The 21,544-nt window shown below is 43.3% G+C and overlaps 1 protein-coding gene across 2 annotated transcripts in view; it reads right to left on the reverse strand.

Moving 5' to 3' along the window:
* ccdc141 (coiled-coil domain containing 141) overlaps positions 1–19,878 on the reverse strand; it is a 142,329-nt gene extending 122,451 nt beyond the window's left edge. For both annotated transcript variants that reach the window (XM_067987652.1, XM_067987651.1), the window contains exons 1-2: positions 19,609–19,878; positions 19,192–19,314 (exon numbers count right to left, since the gene is read on the reverse strand). In XM_067987652.1, coding sequence (XP_067843753.1) covers positions 19,192–19,314; positions 19,609–19,710 — 225 coding nt within the window. In that variant the 5' untranslated portion in view covers positions 19,711–19,878. The remainder of the gene's footprint in view (positions 1–19,191; positions 19,315–19,608) is intronic.
* Between the last annotated feature and the right edge of the window lie 1,666 nt (positions 19,879–21,544).

A 21,544-nucleotide genomic window follows, 5' to 3' on the forward strand; every position in this document is an offset into this window, starting at 1 on the left:
GAAGAGAGAGGGGAAGTGGGAGAGCAGAGGCAGAAGGGGAGAGAAGGGGGTGGGGGAAGAGGGAGAGGTAGAGTCAGAGTCAGAGAGATAAGGGAGACAGAGGACAAAAAGAGAGTGGGAGGGAGAAAAGGGACATGTGTAACATAGACATCAACCAAACTGGAGAAGAATATAGTGGGGGAAAATGTAACATCGATCCTTGAGGATGAAGTGCCTGGGTCACGAAGAGGCCCAGTGCTGTATAAGAACAGCTGAGAAGGATGAGAAAGCCCTGAAAGCAGTTGGAGAGATAGAATAACTGAAGAAAAACATGTGCTAAAATAAGGAAGCCAACTTGAACAACCCTGCATGACTGTTTGCATTCAAGGAAGACTGGCAACTGAACCATGTGGACCTTGAACTATTGTTATCCTTGGGGTGATGGTGTTCCCATAATGGCGTTCCCATCATGGTGTTAGATAGGGAATTTCAGAATATTCACCCAGCAATGATGAGTTAGGATGGTGTGTGACTTGGAGAACTTGGAGATGATGATGTTGCCATAACATTGCTGGTCTTGTTCTTCTCAGTGGTAGAAATCGCAGGGGAGGGAGGTGCTGTCGAAGTAACCTTGGTAATTGTACATACTGCAGCCGCAGTGTGTTGGTGGCATAGGAGGTGGAAATGGTGTCCAATGGAAGGGGAATCGACCAAGCGTATGCCAACCTCCACACATGTACTTATGAGTTTACTATCACTGACTCATGCTAAATTTTGTTCACATTGCATTTAGTTAGAAATTCCCTCAATTTTTCAAGCCCAGTATGAAAGTGATCAGTTACAAAATCAGGAAGCTTGTGGTATAAATGGCCAAACAATCTGATATCAGTTTCCCAGAATTCTAATGATAATCAGCTTGTAGGTGGTGCTATAAGTGCAACATTAAGTGACACAATGGCCCAGAATTTGCTGTCAAAATAACGGTGAGGCGAACGGCACAGCAACTTCAGGCGAGGGCAGATGCGCAGTTAAATGTGAAAATCTGAAAGTTACTGTCCCAGGTGCACCGCTCCGCCATAAGCTTCTCAAAAACAGCACTTCGCCACCTGACTCACCATTGAAATGCATTGAACAGAGTGAAGTTCCTCTATTTGCATGATAGATACATATTAAACTCGCCACAGAAAGTTAGGGCTTGGCTGTTTCAGTCCAAGTACCCTACGACGTGATAAGTGTTAATTACTGCCAGTCAACCTCTCTGGCACTGAAAATTACAAGTGTGGACTCTCTTTCCTTCAGGTTTTAATTGTTGTTGGAGAATTTTTTTAAATTAAAATTATTTTTATTTTACTTTCTGTCTCTTTTTTCTCTCTCTCTTAATCCAATCTTTTTATCCTTCTCTTTATTTTGCCTTCTGTACGTGATTTGACATTGAATCCACCATTCTAACTTACACTTCCTTGTTCAGGCCTTGCGCTGTTTGGTTCAATCTGATTGGTTAAGGAGACACACAGTTGCTTGCCCTGTTCGCTCAGGTCTCAGATGCCCTGTTGCGGGCGCTGCACCATTTCCATCATGCACTTCCAGCCACTTGCAGCGCAAAATATCATGGAGATTAAATGGGCAAGGACAAGTTTAACTAATGGCGGGCGCCATTCGTTGACCGGCTACAGTAAATTCTGGGCCATTAACTTGATTGGAACTCCACTTAACATTACATGGCAGGCTCCTGTGGTCTGCCCCTTTATCAACCAGACATTCAAAATTGCATAGTGTTTTGAGAATCCTTATTGACCTTTGTATTTATGAGCTGTGACATAAATTTTTTTAACTAATTTTGCATAAAAGCAATAGAAAACTAAAACTCAAGGACTTCACTGCCCCGCTTTCCAATCCCCTTAAACAGAAGCTTCTTTTCCCAATATTGTTCCGCTACTTTTGGCACTGACATTTTGGATTATTTACTTTTACCGAGTTTTTTTTTGAATAGGCTGGTACCCATTAGTGACCAGTATTCCTGAGGCCTCAACATTATCTCAAACTGCCTGACCTACACAAAAAGTTTGATGTGAACTAGATCATAAACTGCTAATAGTCAGGAGTTATTTGTGGAGTGACCCAGCAGCTCCTGATGCTCTGTACCATTTAAAAAACACCAAATTCACATGTCCTTTTAAATGGATTTTTTCGCATTCACCTCCCCCAAGAGACTTTTGAAATGGCAATCCACACAGAAGAAATGTCAAATAGAAAACTGAATGGGAATACCGGGGCTCCCAACACTCCCACTTCCATGTCAGACTTCCTGCATGCCCCATGGGAAAGCTGCCACTCCACTCTCTTAGCTACCAGTCCTTTCTGGACCCATCCTCCTCTCCATGACTTCAACCTCCTATCCTACACCGCCCATTCTAAACGGCATTCGGCAGTGGTCCCATTCTAAGCATCCCATGTTCCTCTCTTGTTGGCTCAATTTTCCATTCACAGCAATCCTCCCCTCAACTAAACCCTCCCTTACTTGCTGGCTTTCCCATGCCTTCACTGCCCGCATGCCCCGCACCCCCCACACACCCCCCTCCCCCATGCTGACCTGAATTTCTGTTCCTCGATACCCCATCCCCCGATGACTGGTTTTCCTGCTCCTCGATCCTCCTCTCCCCCATTGACCTGAATTCCCTCTCCTAAGCACCCCCAACCCTGCTAACTGGCTTTCCCATGTCCCAACCTTTTCCCCACCACCCACTGGTGACCTCTTGTATCTTAACCCCCACTCTTCCCTTTGACTGAACTCACCTGACCTCATGTCCCCCTTCCCTATTGGAAGAATTTTGCAGTCAATAGCACCACCCCTCCCACCCACCCACCACCACACTGAGAAAATTTACTAGGCAAAGAGGCAGTCCATTGAACAGCATCCTCTCTGTTCCCCCTCTCCCCTTTTGTACTAGTTATACCGATAAGTGGTGCTGTGATTAGAGTTTTCAATGTCAAACCTTGCCTATCATCTACTCGCCTGGCGTCCCACACAGCAGCAGCGATTGCATTAGCAGGTTTTTAAGGTATAATGCCGTCGCTTATTGGTAAAGATACGCTGAAGTAAATAATTTCATTTAAGTTTCATCCTCCCCTGAAACTGACCGCAGCAACTGAGTACTCTCTCATTTATGTTGGATGAACCATGAACCTTCAGAATCCCAACTCCCAGCCAAACAAACAAAACTCTCCCTGTGAAACTAGCATCCATGTCCAATCTCTCCTACATTACAACAGTGACTACACTTCAAAAGTACTTAATTGGCTGTGAAGTGCTTTGGGACATCCTGAGAATGTGAAGGGTGCTATGTTAATGCAAGTTCTTTCTTGCCTTCTTTCTTGATAGCCATCCAATCTCTGAAGGCACAGTACCCTTAGGGTTGCCAGCCCTCCCAGATTGTCGGGGAATGGGACATGAATCTCCTGAGCACTGCTGCCGGTGGGGGATAGGGGTGTCGGTGGATGCAGGCTTAGTAGGGTTGCCAACTCTAGTTGGACGTATTCCTTAAGGTTTCATCAGATGACCTCCCGCCTCCAACTGCCCCATTCAGTGAAACAGTAATTTTTCCCTACCTCCAATATTTTAATAACTAATAAATGAAAGTGTTCAAAAAAAATAATTAAAACACAATTATTTTAATTGCCCAATGATTTTTCTCCTGGGTTGCTCACAGCAGTGGCCAGGAGATTAATCTTCAGTTCCTGGAGACTCTAGGACAGGGGTGTCAAACATACAGTTTAATCTGGCCTGCCATGTCCTATGCTTAGTGTTGCCAGCCACCCCGAAATGGGACACAAATCTCCTGGGTGCTGCTTCTCACAGCTTGGGTGAACTGCAGCTTTTAAACTTCTATATTGGACTCAGAAGACAGTGCAATGTACTGGCGAAAGGTAAATGCTCTATTGCTGTTTATCTGCTGATTTAAATTGCTTCTGTGTACATTTCTTTCTTACAATAAACAAGTTGTAAATCAGCCTGAATCTGTCTGCCTTGAGTTTTTCTGCCTATTGGAGAGATCAGAGTATACATCGGGCAACTAGCACTGTTTCTGCAAAATCCACCAATAAAAGGGTAAATTGTTAGCCCCAAGACATGCTACATCACATTCACTCCATGCATGAGGCTAAGTTTCACTTCATTAGAAGGCACAGGTTTGCTTATTGAAGCAGTGTGGTAAGCACCAATAAATACTGTTAGGAAATGGCATGGATGGTAAGTCATTATCATTCATGGTTTCCACAAATTGAAATTCTCGTTTGTTAAGTACAACAAAGATTACTATTCATAAATGCAAGGCTTTGCACCCTCAATAAGACCATATTATCATTTTGCGTTTATTGTTCCCAGAATTCTAAGCTCCACAATAACACTCATTGTAGGCGCATTTCTGCCAGAAACAAGACACTTGCTCATTACATTACTCAACGTTCTGAAAGAACACTGGTGTTCTAATTCATTTTAAATCGCTGGTTTTCATTGGGAGCTAAGTAATGAACAATTGGCATTGTATTTGTTTTAATTTATGTTTGGTCAAGCTTTGCATAAGAAAACATTTGCAGAATCTAAACTGGCTTTTGTTACACCATTCACTTTAATTGAAGTAGTGTTTGTAATCAAATCATTAGTTTAAAGGAAATAGAACAGTAAATGTCAATCTGGAAACAAACTATTGATAGCTAATTATATATAAGAAACCATTGCTGAAGGTGTGCTGGCTGCATTGGGACAAGTAGGAAGCAACCGTGCAAGGGCACTCCTACGAAGATGGACCATGGAGGAATAGTGAACAAAGGTGGCATGATTGACCTTGCTGAATGCTACAAAGAGGACAAGGAGGGATAAAGCACCAGAGACACAGGAGGATTTGATTGGTGATTTTGCCTAAAGTGGCCTCTGTGCTGTGACTAGGGAAAAACCTGGATTCAAGAGATTTAAACAGGAAGTTGTGGGAGAATTGAGCATGCAGCTGGAAGGCGACAGGACCACTTCTTGTCACAATGTTCAAAGAAAGTGAATAAACAGAACATTGAAAGAAATTATTTTATGCACAACAGCTTTACCATCTCAAGCCAATTATTCAAATTCTAAATTATCTGATTCTAACAGCTTGCAGCTTGCGTACAATCACAAACAGATGAATCTTTAGAAAATCCCAAAGCAAATTCCTGAATTCTTTGGGGGTGGGGATCCAATAAATTCAAGATGGCTTCTAAATTCAACTATCCCATTCTCAGGTAAGTCAGAAAGACGAGGGGGTAATTTTCATCTTCAATAGAATAAAAATCAGGCATGTGATCCGTTCTGCCAGATTACTGCCCAGATGGTAAGAGGTGAAAATTTACCCCAGTAGGCTTCAGATTGCAAAATTCAAGTCAACCCAAAATCACATTTTGCACTGAGAACGAAGTTAAACAGTGATTTTGCTTCACTTTGTTTAATGCACATATTGGGCTGGGAATTGCTCGTAATATAATGGTGAGCCTAACAGTGCTCACCGTTATTAATGGCCAAATGGAAGAGCAAGTTCTGGTGACCGCATATGCGCAGTCAAACGCAGAAATCCGGAACTTGCTCTTCCTGACAGCCTCGCGTTAAAGGGACCTCGCGGCTGCAATCAATGGACCAGCACCGACTTGCTGCCCAACTGGAAACTAACTAATCTCATCAGAAAAAAGGTACGTTGAGTTATATCAGATCTAAACTACTTTTAACTGTGTGGTAAGTATTAATGACTGCCAAACAACCTCTCTGGCGCTGAAAATTTTTAAAAACATGGAGTCTCATTACTCCTGATTTTAATAATTTTTGGACAGTAAAAAAAATTTGAATAAAAAAATTTAACATTTTAATTTTTTATCTTTTTCTCTCTGTCTCTTTAACCTTACCTTCTCTTTATTTTGCTTTCTTGATCTGATTCAATAGTACATTCACTAATCTTATCTGCCACTTCCTGGTTCTTAGTTTGCGTGGTTTCTAAATGAGTTTCACTTCCTGGTTCTCACAGCGTGGCTTGTCAATGATGCTTCAAACTGATTGATTAAGGGGACAGAGGGCTCAGAGAAGCCTGGGAAAGAACACTGGACTTGTTTAAGCTCACCATTGAAGGAAGTTGGTGCTGAAAAGCCCACAGATATTTAGTCTGTGAGTTTAAATCTAATGAGCGGCGAGCACTGTTGGTTTGCTGCTCAGAACAATTTCCAGACCATTGAATACAATGAAATACATAACAGAATAAAGAACATCTCCATTTTCTTCAAGGAAGGAAGGCAGGAAGGACTTGCATTTATATAGTGTTTTTAACAACCTCAAGATGGCCCAAAGCACTTCGCAGTCAATTAAGTACTTTTTTTTGAAGTGTAATCACTGTTGTAATGTAAGCAAATGTAGCAGCCAACTGGCACACAGCAAAGTCCCACAAATAGCAATTGAGGTAAATGAAGAGATAATATGTTTTAGCGATGTTGGTTGAGGGATAAATGTTGGCCACGACACTAGGCAAATTCCACTGATCTTCTTTCAATAATGCCAAGGCATCCTTTATGTCTACCTGAGAGGGTAGATGGGGCCTCAATTTAAAATCTCATCCAAAAGACGGCACCTCTGACAGCAGAAGTGGGGGATGGACAAGAATTGTTGGAATGCAGCATTCTTGGAGGGTTGTAGGGCTGGAGGAGGTTACAGTGATAGTGAGGGGCGAGCGCATGGAGGGATTTGTACACGAGGATGAGACAAATAGTGATGTTCACAAAATATGAATTACTGCTGCACTTGATGTTGCCTTTTGCTATATTTCATTTGAACAAATCAAACTGGATTTCCCCAGATCAGAGAACCATTGTGACAGAACATTTTCAGTAATTGGGAGTGAAGCTGTTATTACAACAAGTCACAGAAGGAGGAAAACCTAACAGCCTGCAGACCACCAGTATCAGCTGCTGCTACTTTATCTTCATTTATGGGCTAGAGATCAGAAATTACTCTGGGTGTTAATGTATGAGCACTTAAGGCTTTTGTGTGCAAACCTTTGTCTGCTGTTTTAACAGAGACATTAACTGGTTTAAAATACCTAATTAACACCTCCATCAAAATAGTGAACAGAGGAATGTCATACAATGTCACACAAACATTAATACTAGCAACAGTAATCTCCAGCTTTAGGTTCTCAAAATTCATTGGTTGCTATTCCAGGAGCTTTGGCAGATCACTTAAAATATTGTTTCCACATGTAAAAACACTTTTGTAACTTTTCTTTCCATGGAAAAGAAAAATTTGTTTTTTTAGATATAATGACACTCTGGATATAAAAAGGAAATTTCAGTTCAGTGGAGCTGCAAAAACTGAATTGGAGCCATTGGCTATATTTCATACAACAATATTTTATTTTCCAATAAAATAAATCAATAAAACAAAATAAATTAAATCACAACAAAACAAGATGTATAGTTTTGCTGCATTTCAAACAAAATTATTGGCTTTTGTATCATAATGGTCCCCATAGGACTAAAAATAGCCATGATTCTGACTACAATAACAATTGGTTCAGATTTGTTTGTTCAAACCTGACTCATTGTTGCTTAACAGCAGTATTACAGAAAATAAACCATTTGAAGATAAGGAGTTGGACAAAAAATAAACTTTTGTTGGACTACATGACATTTACATATTTTTTATATATTCAGAAGCAGTTAGTTAAACAGGAAAAGTGCATTAAGATGCAGGAAGTCCCACAGCCCAGAGTAATAAATACACACTGCTTCTAAACATTATAGCCTGTTTCAGTGTAAGTAATTAAGAGTTTGAGGCCTGGGTAGATACCTGTGAGAGTGAAGTGTTTTTTTTTGCCTTAGGCAATTAGGCAGTGGAAAGTCTTATGGGACAACGATTGAAAAAAATAGATATTCAGGCTGAAGTAGTAAAAACAAAATAAAATAACTGGTCTAATTGGAAGGCGAGTCTACAATAGATGGCTTTGATAAGTGGTAAAGGGTAATTCTGATAAAATTTGAAAAATCATTACTTTTCACTGAATTTTTGCAAAAAACACAAAAGATTTTAGTGTTAAGGAATTGGTCAATCTTCCAATTTGGTCTCAGTATCAAGCCCTGCCAGGTCAGATATCACATAGCCAGATGTAGAGAAATGTTTCCCTCCACTTTTCCCCAACCGTGTGCGTCCAACCTCAACTGCAGAACAATACCTACTGCATCAATATGAACGTTGCACTTATAAAATCATGGAATCCTACAGCACAGAAGAAGGCCAAACAAGACGGTCTTTCTGAAGAGATTCCCAATTTGTAGCAAACTATGATAAATTATATATTTTCTGACTAATTTGCTGATGGTGAATTTTCCCGGGGATTAGATAACTCCGGATCGGCTCCCAGCTGGTTCCAATCCCCGTTAAAATGACCGGAGCCGCTCTAACCTCAGCAATTCCACCACATCAGTGATGTCACCAGAACAGCTGTAAAGGAAAAGAGATCCCAAGTGACAGGTCTCTGTTTGAGAAGAAATTTGAAGTGCTATTTTTAAACGTAGCAAATATACTTCTTCCTACATTTTTTCTACATAGACATCGGGGGAGTACTTAAATTAGAAATACTTCCACTGCCTCTTAAATTTTTCTTCCCCTTTTAAATTGTCTTTGTTTTTCTTGGTTATTTTAACTTCCACTTAGGTCGAGTTTTGACATCCAATCCCTCCAATCCAGTTTTTGCCCCACATATCAAGAAAGAGGGAGAGAAGGGAGATGATGAGAGGGCAGGAAGGTGAGGGAGGAGGGAAAGAATAGAGGGAGGGGGAAAGGGTGAGGAGGAGGAGGAGGAGGGAGCAAGAGGGGATAATTGACCAGAAAGTTGGTCCACATGCTGTTAAGTTTGCTCATTTGGGAAGTGGGGGACTGTGTTAAAGTTGCTTATCCAGGAGGAGGTTGTTGGTTTATAGATTGCTTAGAGAAGTAGGGGCTGGTCAATGTTTTTTCTTTATTCGTTCATGGGATGTGGGCATCGCTGGCATAGCCAGCATTTGTTGCCCATCCCTAATTGCCCTTGAGAAGGTAGTGATGAGCCGCCTTATTTAACTGCTGCAATCCGTGTGGTGAAGGTTCTCCCACAGTGCTGTTAGGTAGGGAGTTCCAGGATTTTGACCCCGCGATGAAGGAACAACAATATATTTCCAAAGGTATGGTAGCATAGTGGTTATGTTACTGGACTAGTAATCCAGAGGCCTGGACTAATAAACTGGAGTCATGAGTTCAAATCCTGCCACGGCAGCTGGTGAATTTAAATTCAATTAATTAAATAAAATCTGGAATTTAAAAAAAATAGTATGGTGGTCATGAAACGACCGGATTGTCGTAAAAATCCATCTGGTCCACTAATGTCCATTAGGGAAGGACACCTGCCGTCCTTACCCGGTCTGGCCTATATGTGACTCCAGACCCACAGCAATGTGGTTGATTCTTAATTGCCCTCTGAAATGGCCTAGCAAGCCACTCAGTTGTACAATCTCGCTTAAAAAAAGTCATAACAAGAATAAAACCGGACAGACCACCCGGCATCGGACCACTAGGCACCGGACACGACAAAGGCAAACCAAGCCCAGTCGACCCTGCAAAGTCCTCCTCACTAACATCTGGGGACTTGTGCCAAAATTGGGAGAGCTGTCCCACAGACTAGTCAAGCAACAATCTGACATAGCCATACTCACAGAATCATACCTTTCAGCCAACGTCCCAGACTCTTCCATCACCATCCCTGGGTATGTCCTGTTCCACCGGCAGGACAGCCCGACCAGAGCTGGTGGTACAGTGATATACAGTCAGGAGGGAGTGGCCCTGGGAGTCCTCAACATTGACTCTGGACCCCATCAAATCACATGGCATCGGGTCAAACATGGGCAAGGAAACCTCCTGCTGATTACCACCTACCGCCCACCCTCAGCTGATGAATCAGTCCTCCTCCATGTTGAACACCACTTGGAGGAAGCACTGAGGGTAGCAGGGGCACAAAATGTACTCTGGGTGGGGGACTTCAATGTCCATCACCAAGAGTGGCTCGGTAGCAACACTACTGACCGAGCTGGCCAAGTCCTGAAGGACATAGCTGCCAGACTGGGCCTACGGCAGGTGGTGAGCGAACAAGGGAAAAACCAACTTGACCTCGTTCTCACCAATCTACCTGTCGCAGATGCATCTGTCCATTACATTATTGGTAGGAGCGACCACCGCACAGTCCTCGTGGAGACGAAGTCCCGTCTTCACACTGAGAACACCATCCAATGTGTTGTGTGGCACTATCACCATGCCAAATGGGATTAGATTCAGAACAGATCCAGAAGCTCAAAACTGGGCATCCATGAGGTGCTGTGGGCAATCAGCAGCAGCAGAATTGTATTCCAGCACAATCTGCAACCTCGTGGCCCGGCATATTCCTCACTCTACCTGGTTCAATGAGAAGTGTAGAAGAGCATGCCTGGAGCAGCAACAGGCATACCTAAAAATGAGGTGCCAACCTGGTAAAGCTACGACTTAGGACGACATGCACACTAAACAGTGGAAGCAACATGCTATAGACAGAGCTAAGCGATTCCACAACCAACGGATCAGATCAATGCTCTGCAGTCCTGCCACATCCAGTCGTGAATGGTGGTGGACAATTAAACAACTAATGGGAGGAGGAGGCTCTGCAAACATCCCCATCCTCGATGATGGCAGAGTCCACCACGTGAGTGCAAAAGACAAGGCTGAAGCATTTACAACCTTCTTCAGCCAGAAGTGCCGAGTGGATGATCCATCTCGTCCTACTCCTGATATCCCCACCATCACAGAAGCCAGTCTTCAGCCATTTCGATTCACTCCATGTGATATCAAGGAATGGCTGAGTGCACTGGATACAGCAAAGGCTATGGGCCCCGACAACATCCCGGCTGTCGTGCTGAAGACTTGTGCTCCAGAACTAGCTGCGCCTCTAGCCAAATTATTTCAGTACAGCTACAACACTGGCGTGTACCCGACAATGTAGAATATTGCCCAGGTATGTCCTGTCCACTAAAAGCAGGACAAATCCAATCCGGCCAATTACTGCTTCATCAGCCTACTCTCAATCATCAGCAAAGTGATGGAAGGTGTCGTCGACAGTGCTATCAAGCGGCACTTACTCATCAATAACCTGCTCACCGATGCTCAGTTTGGGTTCCACCAGGACCACTCGGCTCCAGACCTCATTACAGCCTCGGTCCAAACATGAAGAAAAGAGCTGAATTCCAGAGGTGAGGTCAGAGTGACTGCCCTTGACATCAAGGCAGCATTTGACCAAGTGTGGCACCAAGGAGCCCTAGTAAAAGTGAAGTCAATGGGAATCAGGAGGAAAACTCTCCAGTGGCTGGAGTCATACCTAGCACAAAGGAAGATGGTAGTGGTTGTTGGATGCCAATCATCTCAGCCCCAAGACATTGCTGCAGGAGTTCCTCAGGGCAGTGTCCGAGGCCCAACCACCTTCAGCTGCTTCATCAATGACCTTCCCTCCATCATAAGGTCAGAAATGGGGATGTTCGCTGATGATTGCACAGTGTTCAGTTCCATTCGCAACCCCTCAGATAATGAAGCAGTCCGTGCCCACATGCAGCAAGACCTGGACAACATCCAGGCTTGGGATGATAAGTGGCAAGTAACATTCGCGCCAGATAAGTGCCAGGCAATGACCATCTCCAACAAGAGAGGGCCTAACCAGCTCCCCTTGACTTTCAATGGCATTACCATCGCCGAATCCACCGCAATCAACATCCTGGGGGTCACCATTGACCAGAAACTTAACTGGACCAGCCACATAAATACTGTGGCTACAAGAGCAGGTCAGAGGCTGGGTATTCTGCAGCGAGTGACTCACCTCCCGACTCCCCAAAGCCTCTCCACCATCTACAAGGCAGAAGTCAGGAGTGTGATGGAACACTCTCCACTTGCCTGGATGAGTGCAGCTCCAACAACACTCAAGAAGCTCGACACCATCCAGGACAAAGCAGCCTGCTTGATTGGCACCCCATCCACCACCCTAAACATTCACTCCCTTCACCACCGGCGCACTGTGGCTGCAGTGTGTACCATCCACAGGATGCACTGCAGCAACTCGCCAAGGCTTCTTCGACAACACCTCCGAAACCCACAACCTCTAACACCTGGAAGGACAAAGGCAGCAGGCACATGGGAATGACACCACCTGCACGTTCCCATCCAAGTCACACACCATCCTGACTTGGAAATATATCGCCGTTCCTTCATCGTCGCTGGGTTAAAATCCTGGAATTCCCTTCCTAACAGCACTGTGGGAGAACCTTCACCACACGGACTGCAGCAGTACAAGAAGGCGGCTCACCACCACCTTCTCAAGGGCAATTAGGGATGGGCAATAAATGCTGGCCTCGCCAACGATGCCCACATACCATGAACGAATAAAAAAAAAAGTCGGGATGGTATGTGATGGTGGGGATATTGGGAGGAGGCCGAGATGGATCATCCACTCGGCACTTCTGGCTGAAGATGATTGGAAACGCTTCAGCTTTGTCTTTTGCACTCACGTGCTGGACTCCGCCATCATTGAGGATGGGGATGCTTACAGAGCCTCCTCCTCCCATTAGTTGTTTAATTGTCCACCACCATTCACGACTGGATGTGGCAGGTCAGCAGAGCTTTGATCTGATCCGTTGGTTGTGGAATCGCTTAGCTCTGTCTATAGCATGTTGCTTCCGCTGTTTACCATGCATGTAGTCCTGAGTTGTAGCTTCACCAGGTTGGCACCTCATTTTTAGGTTTCCTGGTGCTGCTCCTGGCATGCTCTTCTACACTCCTCATTGAACCAGGGTTGATCTCCTGGCTTGTTGGTAATGGTAGAGTGAGGAATATGCCGGGCCATGAGGTTACAGATTGTGCTGGAATACAATTCTGCTGTTGCTGATGGCCCACAGTGCCTCATGGATGCCCAGTTTTGAGCTTCTAGATCTGTTCTGAATCTATCCCATTTCGCATGGTGATAGTGCCACACATGTTGGAGGGTGTCCTCAGTGCGAAGACAGGACTTCGTCTCCATGAGGACTGTGCGGTGATCACTCCTACCAATACTGTCATGGACAGATGTATCTGCGACAGGTAGATCGGTGAGGACGAGGTCAAGTAGGTTTTTCCCTCGTGTTGGTTCGCTCACCACCTGCCGCAGGCCCATTCTGGCAACTCTGTCCTTCAGGACTCAACCAGCTTGGTCAGTGGTGGTGCTATCGAGCCACTCTTGGTGATGGACATTGAAGTCCCCCACCCGGAGTACATTCTGTGCCCTTGCTACCCTCAGTGCTTCCTCCAAGTGGTGCTCGACATGGAGGAGGATTGATTCATCAGCTGAGGGAGGACGGTAGGTGGTAATCAGCAAGAGGTTCCCTTGCCCATGTTTGACCTGATGCCATGAGATTTCATGGGGTCCGGAGTCAATGTTGAGGACTCCCAGGGTCACCCTCCTGACTGTATATCACTGTACCACCACCTCTGCTGGGTGGGACAGAACATACCCAGGGATGGTGATGGAAGAGTCTGGGACATTGGTTGAAAGGTATGATTCTGTGGGTATGGCTATGTCAGGCTGTTGCTTGACTCTTCTGTGGGACAGCGCTCTCAATTTTGGCACAAGTCCCCAGATGTTAGTGAGGAGGACTTTGTAGGGTCGACTGGGCTTGGTTTGTCCCTGAAGGTCATTAGTGAACCAGATGAGTTTTTACGACAATCCGGTAGTTTCATGGCCATCATTACTGGTAGTTGTTTTCTTAATTCCAGATTTTATTTAATTAATTGAATTTAAATTCCCCATGAACTCATGACTCCAGATTATTAGTCCAGGCCTCTGGATTACTAGTCCAATAACATAACCACTATGCTACCATACCCGTGTGTTGAATAATTTGCTCCAAGGTGGGGTCTTTTGCTTCAAAACATGCACAAGTGGTGGGACCTTCATGATGAAAAAGTTGTTCAGTGAAGGGGGGAGTTCAAGATTAAAACCTTGATGGCAGGGATTTGGAAAACATTTCAGCCACTAGCAAGAAGCACAGGAATGAAAGAAAGAGAAAATGCCGCACTATGAAACTGCTACCAGTTGAGATCACAAGTACTGGTATTATACTCAATTTCATGTGGGTGTTGATAAACACTCCTTCATACTTTTGAAGCGTTAGCCTTGGCTCAGTAGTAGATCTCTTGCCTGAGTCTGAAGGTCACGAGTTGAAGCCCCACTCCAGAGGTTGGAGGACAAAAACTAGGCTGACACTTTAGTGCAAGACCGAGCGGCTGAGGGTGTGCCTTTCAGAACAGGTGCTTACTAAAACAAAGAATGATCACTGGAATGTCTTACTTATTTCTAACTCAGAGCGAAATAGAAACAGCCAAATTTCTGGCTGTTCTGTGGGTGAGTATTGGCTTCTCAAGGAAAAGGGGGAAGTGGGATCTAAATTCTTTTCAATAGAAGGGAGAATGGGGGAATGTTTTGTCAGAGAAGCAAGAATGGCTTTCAGGTGAGGGAAGTATGAGTTAATTTTGCAAGGGTCAATATGGAGACTTCATTGTGTTTAAACAAAACTGCGACAATCAACTCATGATTTTACGTGGTTACCAACAGGGACAGTTAAATGTGGGCCCACTGTTGGGGCTCAGTGCACTTCTGATTTCCACTTTGGTGTTGATAGATTTCTTACACAAGGAGGATACAGGATGATTCATCATGTTGAAGCAATTTCATGAAGATCAACTGACAGTACTATGCAGTTCGTGTCATGAAGCAAGACCACTGTTGACTTTTGTGCTTCCGCTTTCAAGTTTGGTGTTGATAACTTTTCTATCCGGACATCTAAGGTAGATTTTAACTCGAGGTGGACTTCGGGGGAAGGAGCGCTCACACTGCCCACCTGCCCAAAGTCCCTAGGGAGAGACCCATGCCATTTTAAGGGCCAGGTTCATTTCCAGAATCCTGGCAAGCTGTTTGGAAAGTGCGCAAAAGCAGCAGGGGGTCAGGCAAATGAGCAGCAGCATGAAGAGAATGCACAGGATAACACACTGCTGCTGCAACATTCAGATCAATCCCTGACCAGCAGGTCTTTTGACCACTGCATCTACCCAACCCACCTTCCCATCACATGTTGTCTTCTTCAAACCCTCCACCACAAACATCAACTCACAGAGTTCCTATTCAAAGCTACTTCCCAACATTGCCAATAATACTGTCTGCAAACATAACTTCATTGTCACTATTCTTTTACTTCCATCTCAGTCTGTGAGCATGCCTATTGCTTCTTACAGCATGCTTCCACTTGCTGTCAGTGTGTGATGTGTGAACTATTAAGCCTAACCGTGTGCTCCTCCAAGGTGCTACCTGAATATCAGGAGTGCATGAGGTGGCCAGCTGCTGTGTGTGTAGATGGTCTCTTGGGACTGAGGCGACCTCATCTCATGACACCCAAGTTTTGACACAAACCTGCCTACCTCTTACTCCCTCTCCTGCGTGTCTCTCCTCTGGCTCCGAAGCTTGCTCCTCATAGAGCGTGAGTGGCCTGAGGTGGTCAATCACATTTTATATTCCAGTTGTTTTCTCCTTTAAGATGAATACAGAAGTGCATGTGCACTGCAGCTGCCATGAGATGCAATCTATCCCAGATGCCAGCAGGCATTGCAATAGGGGTGATGATAGTGCATGAAATTACATACCATTTGAGGTTTTCAGTGAACTGCACACATCAGGCTGTAAGCCACACTTACAGGTTGGGGGTGTAAGAGCTCTCTGAATCCTATAGGATATTATTGCTAACGTCTTGAAATCCTTCAAAACAGTGAGGGGAAGGTGGTTATAAATATTAACCGTGCTTATTACAGTGCCTTCTTGATTAGCACATCTCACTTTTACTTGCTTGACCTGGTAATGTAAAGAACATTTTGTAGCACCATGTAGAAAGCAGGGGTAGTAGAAGTGGCACTTACTGTTGGGTCTACCTCCTTCCATCGTGCCTGCACTGTTTTTACTGGCCACCTCCCATGTCCCCAACAAGACCTCCTTCCTCATCTGAATTTTGTTAAGCAGTACTTCATTAGAAGCCTCAGTAAAGTTGGAGGCTTGGCACCCTGTACCTGAACTCTCAGATATCTTTTGATGATTTCAAAAGCTGATTGCCACAAAAAAATGTCTGGGCTCTTAAGCCACTGCAGGTGTTTATATCCTGCAGCAGCAGTCAATTCCTCACCCCTCCCACTCCCTGGCAAGCTTCCAATTGCAGGCAGCAACATCACTGGGAATGTTCTAAAATGTTTAAATGAAGCTGACTTCAGAAAACTCGCCAAATGGGCAGAAAACCCGCCTCACTATACTCCCACTGGCAAATGCATCAGATAGGAAAATCTAGCCTTACATCTCCTCCAATGATTTTTCCTCTTGTACCCAGTTATCTTCAATATAACCCAGAGCTCCATTACGGCATCACAAATACCGTCCATTTCCATCTCTTGCCTGAGCGGCTCTCAGGAGTCCCGAGAGGGAGCACTGAAGCAGGCTGCGGGGTGGGGGGGCCGATTGCGATTTTGGATCCACAGCAACCGTTTTAAAAAAAATTGTTACCTTTCGTTGGTGGCCTGTCTTTTGTTCTCCCAGGGTTATTGTATTGGAGAGCATGCATGGATGTATTGTAACATTCACCAATATCAAGTTTGGTGTTTTTAATATCAACTTTCAATCACATATTTAAGATTACAAAAATGTGATATGATTTTAACCAGTCTCCTCTCACACACTGATATGCTGCCTCCTGCCAGGTCTCCTCTCTGATCTCAATAACACCACACATTTATCGGTGACTTGTATTCCACGATGATAGACAACCTAGAAACTTTTACCACGGCTTTGATTCTTGTTGGACTTTTTAAAAATTAATAATTTGTCGTAGACAATTTAAAAACTACAAGCCAGTTACTTTTCCTCAGTGAAATTAAATTGTTAACTAAATAACTTATATGTGCAAGTATAATTCAAATATTAAATTAATTGCTGATTTTTAAAAATGGTTGTAATGATAAGTACCAACACATTCTATTTTAATTTGTAGAATACTACACTTAATTTCAGTGCTATGCTTTAAGGATTCATTTAATATTTTACCCTCTGGATTTATTTTTAAAGTAAAAAAAAATATTTTTAGTGCAATTTTCAGCAAAACTTTTTTTTGTACAACTGTTGTTTTAGTAATTTGTTAACAATTTTACAACACCAAGTTATAGTCCAGCAATTTTATTTTAAATTCACAAGCTTTCGGAGGCTACCTCCTTCCTCAGGTGAACGATGTGGTGTTCGATTTTCCACATCGTTCACCTGAGGAAGGAGGTAGCCTCCGAAAGCTTGTGAATTTAAAATAAAATTGCTGGACTATAACTTGGTGTTGTAAAATTGTTTACAATTGTCAACCCCAGTCCATCACCGGCATCTCCACAACATAGTAATTTGTTGTGTTGGTAATTTTTAAAGTATTATAACTTCACAATGGATAATTTGATCCAGCTGATATAAAGAATCAAAATATCCAAGTATATAACAAAATCAAAAGCAAAGTACTGCGGATGCTGGAAATCTGAAATAAAAACCAGAAAATGCTGGAAAAGCTCAGCAAGTGAGGCAGCATCTATGAAGACCTTTCGTCAGAACTGGAAAACGTTAAAGAGTTGAAGTTTTTAAGCAAGTACAGAGCCAGGGAAAGGAGGGGAGGAAAGAACAAAAGGGAAGGTCTGTGATAGGGTCGAGGGCAGGAGTGATTAATGACAAAAGGGATGATGGTGCAAGGCAAGGAAGGTGGTAATGGGACAGGATAAGAAACAAAAGATCGGTCTAGAGTAGCTGTAAATGGCAACAGCAGAACTATTACCAGCACTTGCTGTCCTCCTTGCCTTGCACCATTATCCCTTTTGTCATTTAATCACTCTTGCCCTCTACCCTATCACTGACCTTCTCTTTTGTTCTTTCCTCCCCTCTCATCCCTCCCTGGCTCTGTACTTACTTAAAAACTTTAACTCTTTAACATCTTCTAGTTCTGACAAAAGGTCTTAGACCTGAAATGTTAACTCTGTTTCTTTCTCCACAGATGCTGACTCACTTGCTGAGCTTTTCCTGCATTTTCTATTTTTATTTCAAGTATATAACTAGTTGAGCAAAGATAACATCACATTGTTTCAAAGTCAAACAGTTACTTTGTACTTATTAGATTTGGATCCAGTTTTTAGAAATTCCATATTAGTCCAGCTGCTATATGTACTGATATCAAGGGCCAAATTTCCTCAGCTATTCTGCTGTAGCTCTGGTAGGAGTCTGGCAGTAAGGCTTAGAAAAAGACCAAGACCCGGATACATCAGGTCTTAACCTCAGTTGGGAAATCCCGTTTCAACCTGAAAGGGTGGGAGTCCTTGCTTGTTCCTTACAAAGCCAGTCAAGTCAGAAGGGGAGGGGCCAGGGTAGGGATCCCTACACTGGGAGTTCCTGCTTCTCCAGCCCATAAGGGACCTGCCATACAATGGAGGCCAGAACGTCAAGTCTGTTGAGGTGTACCAGCCTCTTGGGGAGGGGGTTGAGGTCTAGGCTAGGGAAATGGGCAAATTTTGTTTCAATTTTACAGAGGACACAAGGGTCAAAGTGAGCTATGAATATGGTCTTGAAGGCAGGGGACTGAAACAGCTGGTAGGCACCAGAGTTTCCAGAAGCACGGGGCGGGCATGCTGAGATACGTCCACAACAGCGCAAATGCCTGCCTATCCCATGCTAATGAGATGCTCTCCTACTGATCTCGTAAACTTCAATGTGCTAACTGCTGGTGGACATAATCTCAGTCGAACTGTTGTGATCATAGCTTGCAGATTTTCCCCATCCAAATCTGAGCTGGCAATACAAAGGTCAAAGGTGCAGCCCACTGTAACACCAATGCAGCCCTTTCCTAGAGGTTTGAACTTTTTCTCATTTTGATCATATCTATAGGAGGGTCTATTGTTCTGTTTATCAGCTCATACAGAATTAGCTTTAATGTTGGTCTACTCTGGAACACAAACTATATAAATAGGTCAGCCTTGTTATTTGTGTGATGTGATCGCTGCCAATTAATGGTTACCTGGGCTCAATGACCCCTTACCTTCAATTTAGCTAGAAGGATCTCATGTTCATTCAGTAGTTTCTTTGTTTCATCCACATTACTGCCAATTTCAAGCAGATTTGGTACTGATTCAACCAACTGAAGTTCCACACACATCCCAGACTGAAATGCAAGAAATATTTGATTTACAGGGGACCAGGGTTACCACAACATATAACCTTTGTATTTTCATATTACTTCTACATATAATCAACATAAAATTGTAATTAGTACTTTCAAAACACTTTCATTTAGATCTTTAAAAAGGGTATTTAATACTGAGGCATGCAGAATTTTACACTGGAGTGGAGCTGCAGGCTACGAGTAAAACACAGGCCAAAGTTATCAAAATTCAATTCTCTGCATCACAGATCAATAAAAGCATAGTGCATTTCACTTAAGAAAGAGAAAACTTGCCTTTAGTACAGCTATTACAATTCTTGAGTCTCCTGTTTGGACAGCTACAGTACTAATTGTCGTTGCTGAAGGTCGACCTCCAGAATCACTTTCACTGGACATGGCCTCTTACTCTGGAATTCATACAGCAGATAGATTAATCCCACAGACAGAATTTTCAACTAAATCTAAACGTTAGGCTGTTAAGTAACAGATAAAAGACAATAAAGTTGCAGTGCTCACTGCTGAATATGTATTCAGGAAAAGGGCTCAGCTAACACTGGCTAGCTTTCCACAGCAGAGAACAGCTAGTTAAAAATAGATTGAGGCAGCATGTGTTGTATCACTGCTTTAGGAAGCTGACACACCCCTATTTTGACAGCATTAATCTGCCAGTTCTGCTCCGTTATCAGCAGAGAAACACTGGATGCGGACCTCACACAAAATAAAATGACCTTGGAAGATCAAATGGAAACAATCAAAATTTGAAGAAAATTATTTCTTCCTACAGCAAGAGCTATAAATACAAAGTTGTCTTAATTGAACAGTTTTCAGATTCATTTTATGAATCATGTATCCTGACAGTGTTTTGGTCAAGTTTTATTTCTGAGCTGATAATGACTATACCAGTGTTGTTATGATTTAGAAAAATGTGAGTTGAGATAACAATGTGTTGCAGTTCCTATTCTGAGAAAATGAAAAGGCAATACAAGAAAGTACTGGCATCCAAATCCAAAGTTACAATTTACACCTCACATGGTTACAATGACATAGGTTTTGCCCAAGTGGCAACTTTCTTTTACTGACAAGCAAAATGCTACTGTTACACTTCTTAGCTAGAATTGCATATAAAGCATTGCAGAGAAAATGTATTTTCTGCAATTATTTACCAGTAAACACTGACAGAAACACGTGTCAATTCACAGGACAGTCATGATTGAGTTTCTCTGATGTTACAGGTCAATCATTATATGACTTTAGGAAAAATACTGTTCCCGTAATTCAATAAAGAACTTCAAAAATAAGAGCTGCAGGTCCAGCCCTACTTTTTCAACACTTCTTTGCTATGAAATCATTTCCTGTCTGAAGAAAAAGTATGTTGGGAATCTCAACACAAGTTAACTGTGGGCACAGGGCCACTGCACAAAATTGCCCAGAATTCAGCAGTTATTGCACTCAATTGACATTTTGCATTTAATAGTGGATAAGGGTTGATGTGGGAAACAAAAATTCAAAGCAGTGGAGTAGGGAGTACTATTCTGAGGTTGATGGCAAAGGAATGTTGTTGGAGCAGAGTAGAGGGGCCTTTAGTCTATACTTGTCCTGAGAGAGCCTGATATCAACACTGAGTACCATTCCATTTCCCAGCACCTAATCTTGGAAATTCACCCTCCCCCACAAAAAATAAGTAAACCATTCTATGGGGCCGATTTAAACTAGCCAAAATTGGCATTAACCAGGTGGTAATGGTCTCAAAGTGGAGTCAATATTAACGCTGCCGCCATTCTTAAAGGGGCCTTCCCACGGGTGGCCAGAGATCCCACCCGTTTCAGGGGTAGGCCTCCTTACTATGCAAATCAGGGTTCTACAACTTAGTTAGGACCCCAATTTTAATTTTAAGGGACATATGGCTTGTGCCGTACACAGTCCGCTCATGTGTCCTGGCATTAAGCGTCCCGCGCTTCTTAGAGGGACCACTGCTGCCACTCCACAAAGTTATACTTTTATGGAACCAGAAGGAGCAGGCCTGCTCCTCCTGACTCCACAAAAATACCGCCGGCTGTTGGTTGCAGTCTACAGCGGTCGCTTTAACATTCATATGGTGGGCGGTGCACTTTCAGCTCATAATGAGCGTGCACTTCCTGCCCTGGATATTTGAGGCTTGGGCACAGTGCCATCCAATTTCTAGGCCATAGGCTCTATTAGTATAGCTGTATTGAAAATGCATGGGGCCTGA

The sequence above is a fragment of the Heptranchias perlo genome, chromosome 7 (assembly GCF_035084215.1).
Source record: "Heptranchias perlo isolate sHepPer1 chromosome 7, sHepPer1.hap1, whole genome shotgun sequence".
Taxonomy (NCBI): domain Eukaryota; kingdom Metazoa; phylum Chordata; class Chondrichthyes; order Hexanchiformes; family Hexanchidae; genus Heptranchias; species Heptranchias perlo.